This window comes from Podarcis raffonei, chromosome 14, assembly GCF_027172205.1.
Source record: "Podarcis raffonei isolate rPodRaf1 chromosome 14, rPodRaf1.pri, whole genome shotgun sequence".
NCBI lineage: Eukaryota > Metazoa > Chordata > Lepidosauria > Squamata > Lacertidae > Podarcis > Podarcis raffonei.
In genome coordinates, this window is record NC_070615.1 from 40,855,051 (window position 1) to 40,870,284 (window position 15,234).

The window sequence follows — 15,234 nt, forward strand, 5'->3', positions numbered from 1 at the left end:
TCCATGACTGGATTTCCTGATGTTCCCTTCTCTCCAGTTCTTATAATGCAATATTTCCTCAGTCTAGATAGCTCCTTCCCCAAAGCTGCTAGGCTAGGGAAGGCATACAGATGCCCAATCACTGATCTCACCTTGTGTGACTCCAATGAATCCTCACAAAGTATGTAATATGATACTGGGTACAGACTTAAGCACTGTGCAAAAACACTGCAGGGTTGTCATGAGGATAAAATGGAGGAGGGGGGATAGCTGTGCTTGAGCTCCTTGGAGCAAAACCAGGATATATTGCAGGTATTTAGTAGCAAACCAGTAGTAATTTAAGAAGTAAAAGCATTTCTTGAACTTTTATATAAAATTTAATTCTTGCATGGTTGTGTGTTTCCTTCACACAAGACACACACAGAAAATTCTACATGCCCTTAGATCTATAAAACGTGAACAAAAGTACCTCCATAATATACTTTCTGCATAATTTTGGGGAGGAAGGCAGAGCATTTGGTGCAGAGATATGCAAAGAGAACCAGAAGAAGAAAATGCCATACTGAATTAGACCCAAGTCCCTCTAGTTTAGCGTTCTGAGTCTGGCAGCTGTTGTCAACCAGCTTGCTCTGGAAAGGTCAGAGGTGGGGAATGAGTGACTGCTGTCCTATTTGTACCTGAAAGTCTGGTCATCAGAGGGACAGGCCTTTGCAAATGGGGGTTACCTTTAACTATCAAGGCTAATAGCTATTGAAAGATCCATCCTCTCCAAGTTTGCTGAATCCTTTCCAAGACTATTTATGTAGTAGCTTAAGGGGTGTGGCACATTGCTTTTCTATTAACATACATAACTGTGCTGTGTGCTGGGCAGCAATCATAAACCAGATTGTCCTGAAACAAGTCACTTTGCACTTAAATAAGATGACTGCCAGCTGCCTTTCAGCGGCGTTAAAAATTACCAAGTTATTACAAGCATTCAGCATAAATACCAAAAGGGGAAAAAAAGAAAACTTTTATTACTTAGTTCCAAATATTACATGCACTTTCCAAAAGTTAAACTCTTAAAACATTTTCAATAGCTTCTTGTCAGTTTGGAGGCAGCAAAGGATACCAGAGACAAATATTTTGAAAAAAGCATTTACAAAAATACATTGCACAAAGTCCTATCTCACGTCTTTAAAAAATAAGTTAGTGTTATGCAAAATATTCCCCACCCCGTCAACTTCTCCCATTTGGATTTATACAGGATAATTCTGATTTATATATTTAACCTACAGTTTATGTAACAGCTGTACAGGTTTTAACAAGCTCTTCTCAATAGGCCATTGGTTCTATTTCTAGCTGAACTTAGGCGAGCAAATGGTCTTCTGGAAATAAATCTCTCTATAAATATTTGAGGACTCTTTGTGCAACATACATTAACTCTCCCTTTTGTCGTTCCCAAAAGAACAATTATTATAAACTCTCCAAAAAAGCAAAACGTAAGGTAAGATTTTCAAACACCACCACTTTCAGGAATCTTTTTCCTAAGGAAGGTTTCTAATAATAATTCCAATTTAAAAGATGTCAAGTTGTCGGGGCATGTAACAAGTTCCATGTGTAACAAGAGCTCTAGGAAAACTTCAATTTCTGTCCTGAAGTTCATAACCATGTTATTGTGTGGGTTGGTTTTTTTTAAACAAACAGTTGTTTTGGGAGAAGTGTTGTCAAAACTTTGCCCCTGAGGTTTCAACAACATTCAATCTTGTGAAGTTTCCTCTGGCTTTCCAGAGATTAGCAGCAACCCCAGAATACCCAGTGAGGCTTGGGATATTTAACTACACAAAAGAGAATGTATGAATAAGCCCCAGGGATGAAACATGGTTACAGGTTACCTCATCTGAGGTTTAGCATTTCTGGCATCATCCTTTTAATTCTGGTTCCACTTCTACTTCCTTATTATTTCTCATCTTTCAGCATCTACTCTTGTAAGCCATTCTAATTCAATCCTGTTCAGGCCATTTCTTATTGATGAGACCTCTTCCTCCTTTATTCAGCATATACTTCTGTTGATATTACGCTGAAAAGCTTGGCCAAATTTGTACTTAACACTCATGGAAACCTTCTAATTCATTCAACTGCTATTAGCTACTGTAACCATCAACTTGCTTAAAAGGAAAGTTATTAAAAAATCAAAATTTAAACCCATTTATGTTTAAAACACCTGTTAATGATGCTTTTTTCTTTTGTTTTTCCAGTTTGGTTACCAGTCTGAATAGACTTCTGGCTCTATTCCTTTCCTATCTGTAACATTAAAACATATTCTTACCAAATGTGTCTTTTAGCAAGATGTTCTTAGACAATTCCAGATGAAATCAGAACCTTTCCCTCAAAAACACAACACTGGTGTCAAATCCTGCTGAGAATTTAAAGTATGTGAAGTGGCACCAGGTCTGGGAGGTTGTGGCCAAAAGGCAATGCAGCAACTACTGGTGCCACACAGTCTCCATCCCTTAAAGAGGGCTTGTGCTGGAACCACATGCAAACCCCGTCCAAGTGACTGGAAACTATTTAGCTGCAGAACATGGTAGACTGCATCCACGGTCGTTTTTTAAAAATCATATATGTGGGGAAGGTGAGCCCCCACAATGAAAACAGATTCCTAGCTGCCAAAAAAAGAAGTTTTAAAAAGCTTATTTTGCAAAGTAATAAAATAGATATTTACTAGCCTGTTAACTGAGTTTTGCAAATGAGAGCGGTTGGCATGCAATATTTTTCTTAGAATGAACACGTTAAAAATATAAAGCTGTCTGGAAGGTACAAGCTGAGCATCCGAGCAAATAACCATTTGGTTTGATATACAATTCTGTTGGCAGTCTTCTATACTTAGCCAAGAACTTGGAACCTGCAGCCCATCACGTATCTTTTAAGAATTCCAGTGTTCCAGGCTTTCCCTTTATATACATATAAACAGAAAAAATATACATCAAGAAGTAGGAAAGGGTACATAGGATTCATTCAGCAGGTCTTCCATGCACTCTAAACCGATAGAGGCAAGTGTACTCTGTATGGCCCCAGTTAGAAAAAATTCTTAGCTCCACTATCTGGAATGGTTTTTCAGTTGTCTCCTAAAAAAATAAAGGACGAGGAAGAAGTTAGAGCTTAGCAGATAACTTATTTTAAAAGTAATTTGTCTGTAGAATAAATTATATTGTTATAAATGCTATGAATTCAGTCCAACCCTTGTTAACCACGAAGTCACACCAGTTATTTCTTATTGCAATAAATTGGACTAAAAGGGTGCTTATGGTTGTACCCAAAACCTACTCACAGCAGACTCACTGAAATTTATGGACAGAAGTTAGGGTGGTACCCAGTACTAGTCCTACACAGAGTAGACCTACTGAAGTGAGTGGATGTGAATAACTTAGGTTTATTAATTTCAGTGGGTCTCTTCTCAGCAGGACCTAGCAACCCTTAGTCATGTTCATTAACTTCAATGGGTTTACTTTGAGCAGGACCAGTATTGGACACAACCATTAGCTTTTTGGTATTTTGTCCTTAAAAGAAAGCGGGATTACAATGTTGTATCTATAACTGTTGTTACAGCTTCCTTTGCATTCAACTTTACATGCACTATTGCAGTCAAAATAGGGGGAAAAATCCATCAAGCCCATGCAAAAAGGCGGGGCCAACAGCTCACAGATCAATTTATGTGATATTAGAGGAGGGGAGAATTTGCAGTTGGGGAATTTGAAATGCAAATTTCCTCCAGTTTGGAAAGCCTTGTGCTACTTTAAGATTTCTGTGAATGAGCAGTAAGTATGCTAGTAAAACTCTCTGTGGGCTTATATGCAACACTGGAGCAAACCAGACTTTCATATTTTATTTGTCACATGCGTGATCTAACTTCTTTGCTTTACAGGAGCAAATCCAAACCTAATACTATTTGCATTCATGTCAATGCCTCCAAGAGTGTAAAAGAAAGAAACCTAAAGGCAGATAGGCTTTGTACTAATGTTGACATACCGTTACTTGAAACATCTGTAATGGCTCTCCATCTTGATCATAAATATATTGCCCAAGAAGTTCGCCCTCTTGTTCATACTCACTTTCAAGACCCTGCCAACACAAAGGTTTAATATTATTCTGAATTGTCACCAGAGAAGGTAACTATAAGATTCAGTTTTAATTTCAACCTCTCTCAGTCCCTATTAAAATACAAGATCGCAATAAAAGCAGTTAGGACACACAACATATCCCACACACACCCTGAATATTATTAGGATATGAAAAATATGAATTTACTACTTGGATTTCTACAAAGACCACCACAAAGTCTCAGGATAATTGCAATGTAAAATACTAGAAATGGCTGAAATGTGGTCTGTATGCAAGAGTAACTTTTATAAACCGTTACATCTTGACTTTCCACTTTAATTTTAACACAAAATATATTAAGTTGAAAGTGCGATCTCCTGTCCTTTTCATTTCTTTGTTTTACTGAAAATTCTTTTATGTTATCTATCTGGGTACACTGAATAGCTAATTAGAACAGTCTGTTCATACAGCTGCTTATACAGATGTCAAATACAGTTCCCAAGGGAAGAGTTTTGAAGCAGGCACATCCGGGGCAGGATAGGTGATAAATCAATATACTGAGGTATTCAAAGTCCTTTTCCTTTGATCCCCCTTTTATAGCAATTGCAAAATAAATAAATTTGAGGAAAATCACCCTAATCTATTTTGTCAAAGATAAAGCTTACATATACTGAAAAATCCTTTGGAGCACTGGTAATATTGCCTGTTGGTGAAAGTGTTTTTGGTATGTGTTCCAGGGTGAAGGCTGTAGGGTAGATCATCATGGAAAGCCTGACAACCAGGTATCCCTGTGATCCTTTGAAAGCCCAGCAGTTTCCAGGATACATGTCAGGCTTAAGGGAAGAAATAAAAAAAGTTACAGTTCTATTAATAAGTTTAAAAATAACAAGAGATCTGACATTATAATGTGGACAAAGCATATACTGAGAAATCGCACAATTTCCTTAGATGGTGCATATCTTTTAAGTCATGTAGCTCAGCAGCTCAAAATTATAATAACTAAAGTACAGCAACATAATAACGCCGTGTGGCATCATCATAAAAAATATGAAGCAATTATAATCTGAAATAGCTTCCTTTAAGAAACCTTTAAGCAACTTTTGTTGCATAATTCAGTGGTTTTCAAACTTTCTGCACTGTTTTATCTGTTTTGGGAAATCTACCTATTGTAGGGGATTTGAGTGACATGTTTGAGGCCTGTTTGGTTTTCACCATCACCTTCTCTAAACTTACTGTGCCTCCTAAAATAATTATGAGCTGACCTTAGTTTGGTGTGATCTGTCTCTCTGTTTTGTTTTTAAGCTAGAATCCCCACAGTCTACTTGTATATTTTATAATTACAAAGCAAGAGGTATGACTGATCTGCATTGTCACCCTAAATGTGCTCTCTTTTTTAAGGACTGGATCAGGCTTTCTAGTCCAGCATTCCTGGGGGGGGGGGGGACACACACCTCAGGAGCCAACAAGCCATGTTCTGCCTTTTATCCAGACCTGTTGCATGCTCAATACCCCTGTACATGAACACTGCAGAAGGTGCTTATTGGTGGACAAGCAGTTTTTCAGGGAAGTTTATTACTGATCTTCTCACTGAACACCCTGAGAAGCCACAGGCTTCCTGTGTGCACAATTTGAAAACTACTGGTGTTTTTATACAATCTAGTGCATAAAATTTTATGAAATAGCTAATAAAAGCTCAGTGTTGGGTCAATGACAACTGTCCTGGCTGTATAAGGGCATACACCCCTATGGAACAGCCCTATACTTCAATAATGTGCACACACGGGACATACTAGACATCAGAATTCATGACTGTAACATCGTTTCAGAAAGCTGGTCAACATTTAAATGGCTTGGGTTCTGAAGAGTGCACAAATTTAGCTGCAAAGCATCTCAGTGGTAAGGAACTGAGCAACAGTCAACAAATAAATGCACCTTCATGGAATTCTTGCCAGAGATTCTGGAAGAAAAGCTAACAAGAGATGGAAACTAAGTGACACCAAGGTTAGCTCATCCAATATTGGCACAAAATTCATTCATATTCCATGAGCACAGAAAGAAGCTGATGCCAGGATGCCAACAAGATTTGAGGAAGCCAAGATACTGCTGTACTAAGCAGAAATGACCTTATCTGTTGACACAGAAACCCTTCTGGACAAAAGTCCTGAGCAACAGGGAAAATATGTTTCCCAAGTGTTTTAAAAATCACTAGCCTTTTAATTACCTGGATCACTACACGAGGAGATTGAGAGAAGTACCACAATGGAATTCCAAAGAGACTAATTAGAGCTGTTTTGGTTTCGTATGTCTCTGAACAGCGAGTACTCAAAATACTGCCACCTGGAAGAAACAAGGAAACTATTCAGGTTTGTTAATATGACAGTGCAGACTTACTTTGCGTGTGCCTCTTCATTCTTTTTAAATACTAAAACCTTGTGCTACTTAATGCAGCCGTTTTCAACCCTTGGCAGCCAACTATGCTTTGGGGGACTACAGACGGCAGCCGGCACAAACTCTAGCTGCTGGACAGCAGTCTGTTTTCTCCTTTATAAAGAAGCACAGCCTCACCTTCCTTGCTCTAATAAACTAGAGTCCGAGGGCTGGTGGTGCAGATGGAGCTGGCCCTTTTGCTCTGAGCTGTGGTTGAGCAATTAGGAGCTAGTTTTTCAAACATGTGCTCCCCCTTCTTCCACCTCTTCCCCACTTGGCAGTGAATTATTTACATTCCCACCACCTGAACACTAGGGCAAAAATATCTATGCCAATCTTATTTTTAAAAAATAATTCTTAAAAGCAAATTTAACAAATAAAAAGGAAAGTGAAGGAAAAAAGTGAAGAAACAAAACCCACTGTTGGCTCACATTTAGGATACAATAATCATCTGTATATCCTTCTTAAATTAACCATATATATTGATATAAGCCACCCAGATGTCCAAACAGGTATCTACACAAGATGGATTTTTATAGGAAGTAAGTTCAACTTTAACAAGAGCAGTGCTAATCTCAACCATGACTCCTACTGACTAGGGTTCCTTTCTAGGTAGAAAGAGGTTTTCAGGTTGGAGAATTTTAGATTTCCTGGTGATTGATTTAAAGCACATTTCTAGATTCCCATAACTGCAGAGTCAAGAGTAAATTGTTCTTTCCTCAATGCAACTAGCCGTTAATCTCCCGGGGTGCCCAGGCCATATTTCCCAAGCTGTCTCCACCCACTTCTCTTATGTCTGAGCCTCTTACACACAAACTCTATTAGTCTCTGAGCTAAAGCCTGTTATGGGATGAAGTATTCTATATTTATTTATTTTGGGGATTTATACCCCAGCCTTTTGACAAGTGCCCTGAAGGCAGCTTACAAAACAAATCCATTTAAAATCAAGCAAAACTGGCACTGAAAACTACAAAATGAAACAAAAGAAGTAGCAAGTTATAATTAGTATAATGCTCAAGGAGGGTGTGAAGCTGAGTGAGAAGTGTGGCCTGGGGGAGAGATGGTAGAGGGTAAAGGAGGGGTTGTGCCCTGGTGAGAGTCCCAAGGGCCAGAAAGAGAAGCCTGGAATCCTGCATTTGGCCCTCCCCAGGCCTAAGGTTCCTCCCTGCTGTTTTAGGTGGTAGTCAAATACACCCAGGGAAAAAGTTAAAGAGTTTGGGGGCCACAACAGGAAAGGCTCCTAGATCCAGCAAAACTTCTGCAGAACTTACTATCTGTAATGAAGATCAGCTCAAAATGTTTAAACTATTTAAATGGTTGCTCAACACCTCTGGTATAAGACAGGCAATATCCCCTCAGAACTTACCTCCAGATTCCAAGGCAAAGTCAACCATGCCAGTCTTGTCTTGTGAAAAGAGCTTCAGTGCGTTATTGACAATAATGCGTGCTTGCTGCAAATATACGTAAGAAGAATATGAGAAATTGAGAATAAGCACTGTATTTCAGCATTCTGACACACTGATGTCAAGTTGTGCTTTTGCCATAGACTTTATATATATAGACTTTATATATATATATATATATATATATATATATATATATATATATATATATATAGTATCCCCAAAAATGTCTCTCTGAATTAAGGAAAAGTTCATGGAACCAGTGTAAGAATGTAAACCGAGGATGCCTGTTGGTATTCTAAAGAAGTGACACTACCTGTTCCTAATGCCTACCAACTGTATTCCCAGTGGAGGTGGGACAAAGAGGGCCTTCAAGGCCAATCTTAACTTTAAGGCTTGGGCAAACTAGTCTTTGAAGCAACATATGGGCAAATCTGGTCTTTGATGTAACAAAGCCTCAGGCGATTAACAGTTTTAAAAGTCAATTCCAGAACTATGAATTGAGTTAGTGTTCAATAGTACAAATTGTACTCCTGAGCAGTAACCAATACAGTCAATATGGATGTGCTGTCCTCTTTATGAAACACCATTTAGAATGAATAGGGCTGGTTTTCCTTTTTATGGCTGGAATTTTATTGATGTTTCTCTGGCTGCATTTTTAATTTTTAAGCAGTCCAATTATTTTATATGCCTATTATTATTTCCAGCTTTATAACCCAGCAAGCCCTCAAGACATCACCTTCTCAGAATTGCACATAGACACTAGGAATTTGTGTATCTGCAAATGACTAGATAAGGAAAGCTTTAAAGAAGAAAGAAGAGAAAGACCAACTTCTGCAAAGGCCAGACATGATTAACATGGGCAGAGGTCTACAAAATTAGGACTAGTATTGGTAGCAAAGCATTTGTTTGCCAGCTGCAAAGTTATTCCCAGCACGAAATCACAGTCAGTGGCTTGGATCCCTTGTTATTGGAAGTGGATCTTTGCTCATGGGGTGCTTCTAGTGGATGAAAGTTGGGAGCAATGACATAGGGGGAGAGAGGCGATTTTGTTGAAACTTCCTTTCTCCTGCAGTGCCCTGAAGATCTGCTCATGAATGTTGCAGCATCCTTCAGAACAGAGTGAGGTGTAGCACAGAGAGAAAGAGGAATCACTGAAAAATTGCCTCCTTCACTTCTGCCAATGTGAGCTTCCACAAGTTCATACACCCTTCCATTCATGGAAGAGTAACTCTGGATCCAAGGTATCATCATCTAATGACACTGATGAAATTATAATTTCAAATACTGGAGCAAGACTAACATTTCATTCTGACTCAGTGAGGAACAAAGAACTCACATTAAAGTCAATTCACAAACTGTACTTCACACCACACAACTATTTTACACGAGCACTGGTTCCTCGCCAAAATGTTGGAGGGGATGCCAAACCCTTGAGATGTGCTTTCATTTATGGTGGGATTGCCCAAAGGTTAAATGCTTTGGGGATGCAGTACTCCATGAAACTGGAACTACCATAAAATGCCAGGATACACCTCCACACCTGGCACTCCTTAAAGACACTACAATGTACAGCGAGCAATTAGCTGGACACTTTCTTATTGCAGCATGATTCAGAATTTTGCAATTGTGAACAGACTTGGCAGGAGTTAATCTGGATTATTCGTATGCAAAGGTATGGGACGCTGCATTATTTAAAAAGCTGACATTCAAAATAAGAGTCCTTAGAGGCCAAAGTAAAAAAGCTAACATTACAAAATCATACCACACTAAATTAAATGTATGTTAATAGACAAAAACATGGACTGTCTCCATCTCCATCTTTTTATCATTTATCTAAAATATTTGCTCAAATCTTTCTCTTGAAAAACATTTGTAGTTAAAGACGAATTGCACTTACTGTCTTAAAAATGAAATGCACAGAAACTTAAGCATAAGTTTAATGACGCTGTTTCACAAAAGTGCAATCTAGAGTTTTAGTGGAAATGTACAATATTTTTCGTCTTACTTACTGCTTCTGTGATGCCTGAAATCCCAGCCTCATTCACAACGCTCGTTACTACCTCTGAAGTTGACTTTGTATTTGCGACAGACATGTGGAGAGTTATGTTCTTGAGGATCTGCAACTCCAGATCTTGTAACAAATTTTGCAAGTCACTCTTGCTCACAAATTTGGATGTTAGCCACTGAAGCAGTGATTCTGGCAAGTCTCCTTGTTGGTTGCCAAAAAGCATGATCTTGACTGATTCTTTAACTTGGGTATCTACCTAGAAACATATCATATGGCAAGTTATATCACTGGCTTTGGATCACTTTCCAAATAGAATAGTGGTTCTCTTAACACACATACTTATTTTAGTTTCCTGCTATTCCCAACAATCAGACTGCTGTAACATAAAAGTTGAGGTGCTTCAACATTATGTTTTAATACACTAAGTTAGGCAACAAACCATATTCCCTCTGTCATAGTCATTCATGTTAACTATTCAAAGGAAACACGTCAGAAATTCCACTGGGTTTCTGTAAACCCCTTCTGTGGGCCTAATCTGCTCTTTGGATCCCAGCTCTACAGCCTTTAATCCATTTACCATGATCTTCAAATGGAATGACAGGGATAGCCAAAAGAAAATTCTAAAGAACTATAAGCTAGTGCCTCCCCACAGAAATTGAGTAGGCCAGCCTCCTGCTTGTAGACAGTCCTGTAAAGTCCTGAAACCAATTGCATCTTATGGTATTGTATTTTGAGTAAGCTAAACAGACACAACCATATGCTTCTCAGCAAATCAATCCCTACAGGAATCTTGCCTTGGACACAAAATGCTTTGTCAGAACTGGGTGCACAAATACAACATATTAAACTTCATTCAGGGAAGTCTCCTTTTGAACTTACCTTTTCATGAAGGGTATCCATTCTGTCACAGCAAGTTTTCAAACCCTGTGAACTTAGCAGTTCTGATTTCATATGACCTAACTCAAGTTCTAGGTGTTTAATCTTGGATAACAGATGCCTGTTTTGTTCATCAGTGTCACTGACAGCACAGAAAGATAATAAAAGACAAAGTTCAAATATCAGAACTATTAGTAACAGATCTAGTAACAGTCAACAAAACATTACGCTGAAGTAAAACAAAATGAGCAAGTTTTTGGCAGAGAGATGTGTTCTCCATGCATGCAAGAACATGTTTGATGTGATAAACATGTTCCCTCTACTCCACTATGAACAAGATAAAAAAGCAGCAATGGAGATGAAGGTATGAACCATTCACACTTTGCTTATTATTCACTTGGGGAAATGTTCAAAGCCACCCAAAGTTCATACGATTCTTTGGAAATTTCTATACAATTCACAGCATTTTGTTGAATGTGCTACTATACGTAGACATGAAACAGACATTAAATTCCAATTGTTGTTTTAAAGTAGCATGGTGGGTGGAAAATGCTGAATTCCCTTACTGCATAGTTTCAGCACAAAGCAGCTGTTAGCTAATCAGCAAACAAACTGAATTTTGAAACTTTAAAATCAATTTTCTGAGCATATGGTTTAAACAAGCATAGAGTTAAAATAAGTCACAAGAAAGAAAATAAATTCTGAGTTGGTGGAATGACGGAATGATATTCCAGACTTATAGCAAGTTTTAGAATGTAATTTCAAGATGCAGTATAGTGACAACAAAGGCCAAACATTCAGTAGCTAAACCCCCCACCCTTATAGAAGCATACCATACCTCATTTTTTGTGCTTTGGTTAGCTCAAGTTCCTTCTGAAGTCCCTGAAAAATAACAAAATGATTAAATTCACATGGAACCTCCTTATTCTGAACTACAGAAGAGATGCTGTGAAGAAAAGATTCCCAGACAACAGAAACTTGGGAAAGGTAGAGGATGAGGAACCAATTTCCATACTTTCTAAACTTCATTCAAAATTTCTGATAGCAATTTTGACATATTCATGCCATGGTGGAATGGGGGCGGGTGAGAGAAAGTGGCAGAGGCACTGGACTCCAACTGGGACTGCATGTGACTTGGGGAAGAAAATTGCTCTTAAACTAGTCGGTGGTGGTAGTTATTGTAATCCAGCTCTTATCCATTAACTCAACATATGGCTATGGGGGAAGGGAGTGCATCTCAAGAAAGGAAGGCACAATCCTTCTTCCAGAGAAGAAGCAGAAACATTACCTGACATATGGAGATCCACATAACACTCTGGATCCCAAGACTGCAACTTGAGGTTACTAATCGTATTTTCACTAGGGCCTCTTTGCAAGTGAAAAATCCTTTCCTCTTTCTGTCTGAAGTTTATCCAGAATAAATCTTGTTTGGTCAAACCAACTGTCTTCCATTATCCCAGCACATCTCTTATTTTTTAATGCTTTTGAGAAATGGTATAATAATAATAATAATAATTTATTATTTGTACCCCGCCCATCTGGCTGGGTTTCCCCAGCCACTCTGGGCGGCTTCCATAGAAAACCAAAAATACACTAAAATGTCACATATTAAAAACTTCCCTGAACAGGGCTGCCTTAAGATGTCTTCTGAATGTCAGGTAGTTATTTATCGCTTTGACATCCGATGGGAGGGCGTTCCACAGGGCAGGCGCCACTACCGAGAAGGCCCTCTGCCTGGTTCCCTGTAACTTTGCTTCTCGCAATGAGGGAACCGCCAGAAGGCCCTCGGCGCTGGACCTCAGCATCCGGGCAGAACGATGGGGGTGGAGACGCTCCTTCAGGTATACTGGGCCGAGGCCGTTTAGGGCTTTAAAGGTCAACACCAGCACTTTGAATTGTGCTCGGAAACGTACTGGGAGCCAATGTAGGTCTTTCAAGACCGGTGTTATGTGGTCTCGGCGGCCGCCCCCAGTCACCAGTCTAGCTGCCGCATTCTGGATTAGTTGTAGTTTCCGAGTCACCTTCAAAGGTAGCCCCACGTAGAGCGCATTGCAGTAGTCCAAGCGGGAGATAACCAGAGCATGCACCACTCTGGCGAGACAGTCCGCGGGCAGGTAGGGTCTCAGCCTGCGTACCAGGTGGAGTTGGTAGACAGCTGCCCTGGACACAGAATTGACCTGCGCCTCCATGGACAGCTGTGAGTCCAAAATGACTCCCAGGCTGCGCACCTGGTCCTTCAGGGGCACAGTTACCCTATTCAGGACCAGGGAGTCCTCCACACCAGCCCGCCCCCTGTCCCCCAAAAACAGTACTTCTGTCTTGTCAGGATTCAACCTCAATCCATTAGCCGCCATCCATCCTCCAACTGCCTCCAGGCACTCACACAGGACCTTCACCGCCTTCACTGGTTCTGATTTGAAAGAGAGGTAGAGCTGGGTATCATCTGCATATTGATGGACACCCAGTCCAAATCCCCTGATGATCTCTCCCAGTGGCTTCATATAGATGTTAAAAAGCATGGGGGAGAGGACGGAACCCTGAGGCACCCCACAAGTGAGGGCCCAGGGGTCTGAGCACTCATCCCCCACCACCACTTTCTGAACACGGCCCAGGAGGAAGGAGCGAAACCACTGCATAACAGTGCCCCCAGCTCCCAGCCCCTCTAGACGGTCCAGAAGGATGTTATGGTCGATTGTATCAAAGGCCGCTGAGAGATCCAGCAGAACCAGGAAACAACTCTCACCTTTGTCCCTAGCTCGCCGGAGATCATCAACCAGCGCGACCAAGGCAGTTTCAGTCCCATGATGAGGCCTGAATCCTGATTGGAAGGGATCCAAATGGTCCGCATCCTCCAGGCGTGCCTGGAGTTGTTCAGCAACCACGCGCTCAATCACCTTGCCCAAGAATGGAAGATTTGAGACTGGGCGATAGTTGGCCATACTGGCCGGGTCTAAAGATGGTTTTTTAAGAAGCGGTTTAATGACCGCCTCTTTCAGCGGATCTGGGAATGTTCCCTCACAGAGGGAAGCATTCACCACCCCGCAGAGCCCATCGCCCAGCCCTTCCCGGCTTGCTTTTATTAGCCAGGATGGGCAAGGATCAAGGAGACAGGTGGTTGGTTTCACGCGTCCAAGCAGCCTGTCCACATCCTCGGGGGTAACGGATTGAAATTGATTCCATGCAACTTGACCAGACAGAGCTCTAGCACTCTCCCGCCCCAGCCCTGCTCCCACGGTGGTGTCTAGCTCCTTCCGAATATGAGTGATTTTATCTGCAAAAAACTTTGCAAAATCGTTGCAGGAGATCTTGGGGTCTTTACAAGGCCCCGATGGTAAAGGTGGTTCCGTTAAATTGCGAACCACCTGAAAGAGTCTCCTGCTACTATTTTCTGCAGATGCAATAGAGGCGGTGAAGAAAGTCTTCTTCGCCGTCGCTATCGCCACTTGGTAGGCTCGAAGTTGAGCTCTAACCTGTGTCCGGTCAGATTCGGAGTGAGTTTTTTGCCACCGACGCTCTAGCCGTCTCAGCGATTGTTTCATCGCCCTCAGCTCCGAAGAAAACCACGGGGCTGTCCGGGCTCCATGCAATCGGAGAGGGCGCTTCGGAGCCAGACAGTCGATAGCCCTGGTTAACTCCGCATTCCAGCGGGCCACCAGGGAATCAGCTGAAAGGCCATCAACATGGGATAAAGCATCCCCTACCACTCTCTGGAAACCATTTGGATCCATTAAGTGGCGGGGGCGGACCATCCGAATTGGTCCCACCTCCCTGCAGAGGGGAAGGGTCGCGGAGAAGTCCAGTTGCACCAGGAAGTGATCTGACCATGGCACTTCTTTTGTTTCACTTTTACTTAGTGTCAGATCACCCACGTCACTAGAGGTGAACACCAGGTCTAAGGCATGTCCATGACTATGAGTTGGGCCAAACTTATTCAGGGACAGCCCCATGGAGGCCATGCTTTCCACGAAGTCCCGAGCGGCCCCTTGTAAGGTCGTGTCGGCATGGATGTTAAAATCCCCTAGGACAACCAAACTAGGTGTCTCCAGGAGAAAATCCGCCACGACCTGAAGCAGCTCAGACAGGGAATCCTTGGTGCAGCGGGGAGGCCGGTACACCAAAAGGAATCCTGTACTGCCCCTATTGCCCAACTTCCAGAACATGCACTCAGAAAACTGGATCTTCCCAGTAGGACGCCTGGTGCAAGCTAGTGACTTCCTAAAAATCACTGCAACCCCCCCTCCCCGCCCACATGACCTGGGTTGCTGTGCGTAAGAGAAACCTGGTGGGCAAGCAGCGGCAAGGACAGGCCCATCTGCTTCCTCCAACCAGGTCTCTGTCACACATGCCAGGTCAAATCCTCCATCCACAATCAGGTCGTGGATGGCAGTGGTTTTATTCATCATTGACCTGGCATTACACAGCAACACCTTCAGGTCATGTAGGTTTCCCCTGTTGATT

General features: G+C 41.4%; 1 protein-coding gene across 15 annotated transcripts in view; it reads right to left on the reverse strand.

Moving 5' to 3' along the window:
* Positions 1–1,659: 1,659 nt before the first annotated feature.
* The window catches only part of SUN1 (Sad1 and UNC84 domain containing 1), a 53,319-nt gene continuing 39,744 nt past the window's right edge, over positions 1,660–15,234 (reverse strand). For all 15 annotated transcript variants that reach the window (XM_053365771.1, XM_053365769.1, XM_053365773.1 and 12 more), the window contains 8 exons: positions 11,615–11,658; positions 10,780–10,918; positions 9,902–10,156; positions 7,853–7,937; positions 6,281–6,396; positions 4,725–4,892; positions 3,988–4,080; positions 1,660–3,086 (listed from right to left, as the gene is read on the reverse strand). In XM_053365771.1, coding sequence (XP_053221746.1) covers positions 2,973–3,086; positions 3,988–4,080; positions 4,725–4,892; positions 6,281–6,396; positions 7,853–7,937; positions 9,902–10,156; positions 10,780–10,918; positions 11,615–11,658 — 1,014 coding nt within the window. In that variant the 3' untranslated portion in view covers positions 1,660–2,972. The remainder of the gene's footprint in view (positions 3,087–3,987; positions 4,081–4,724; positions 4,893–6,280; positions 6,397–7,852; positions 7,938–9,901; positions 10,157–10,779; positions 10,919–11,614; positions 11,659–15,234) is intronic.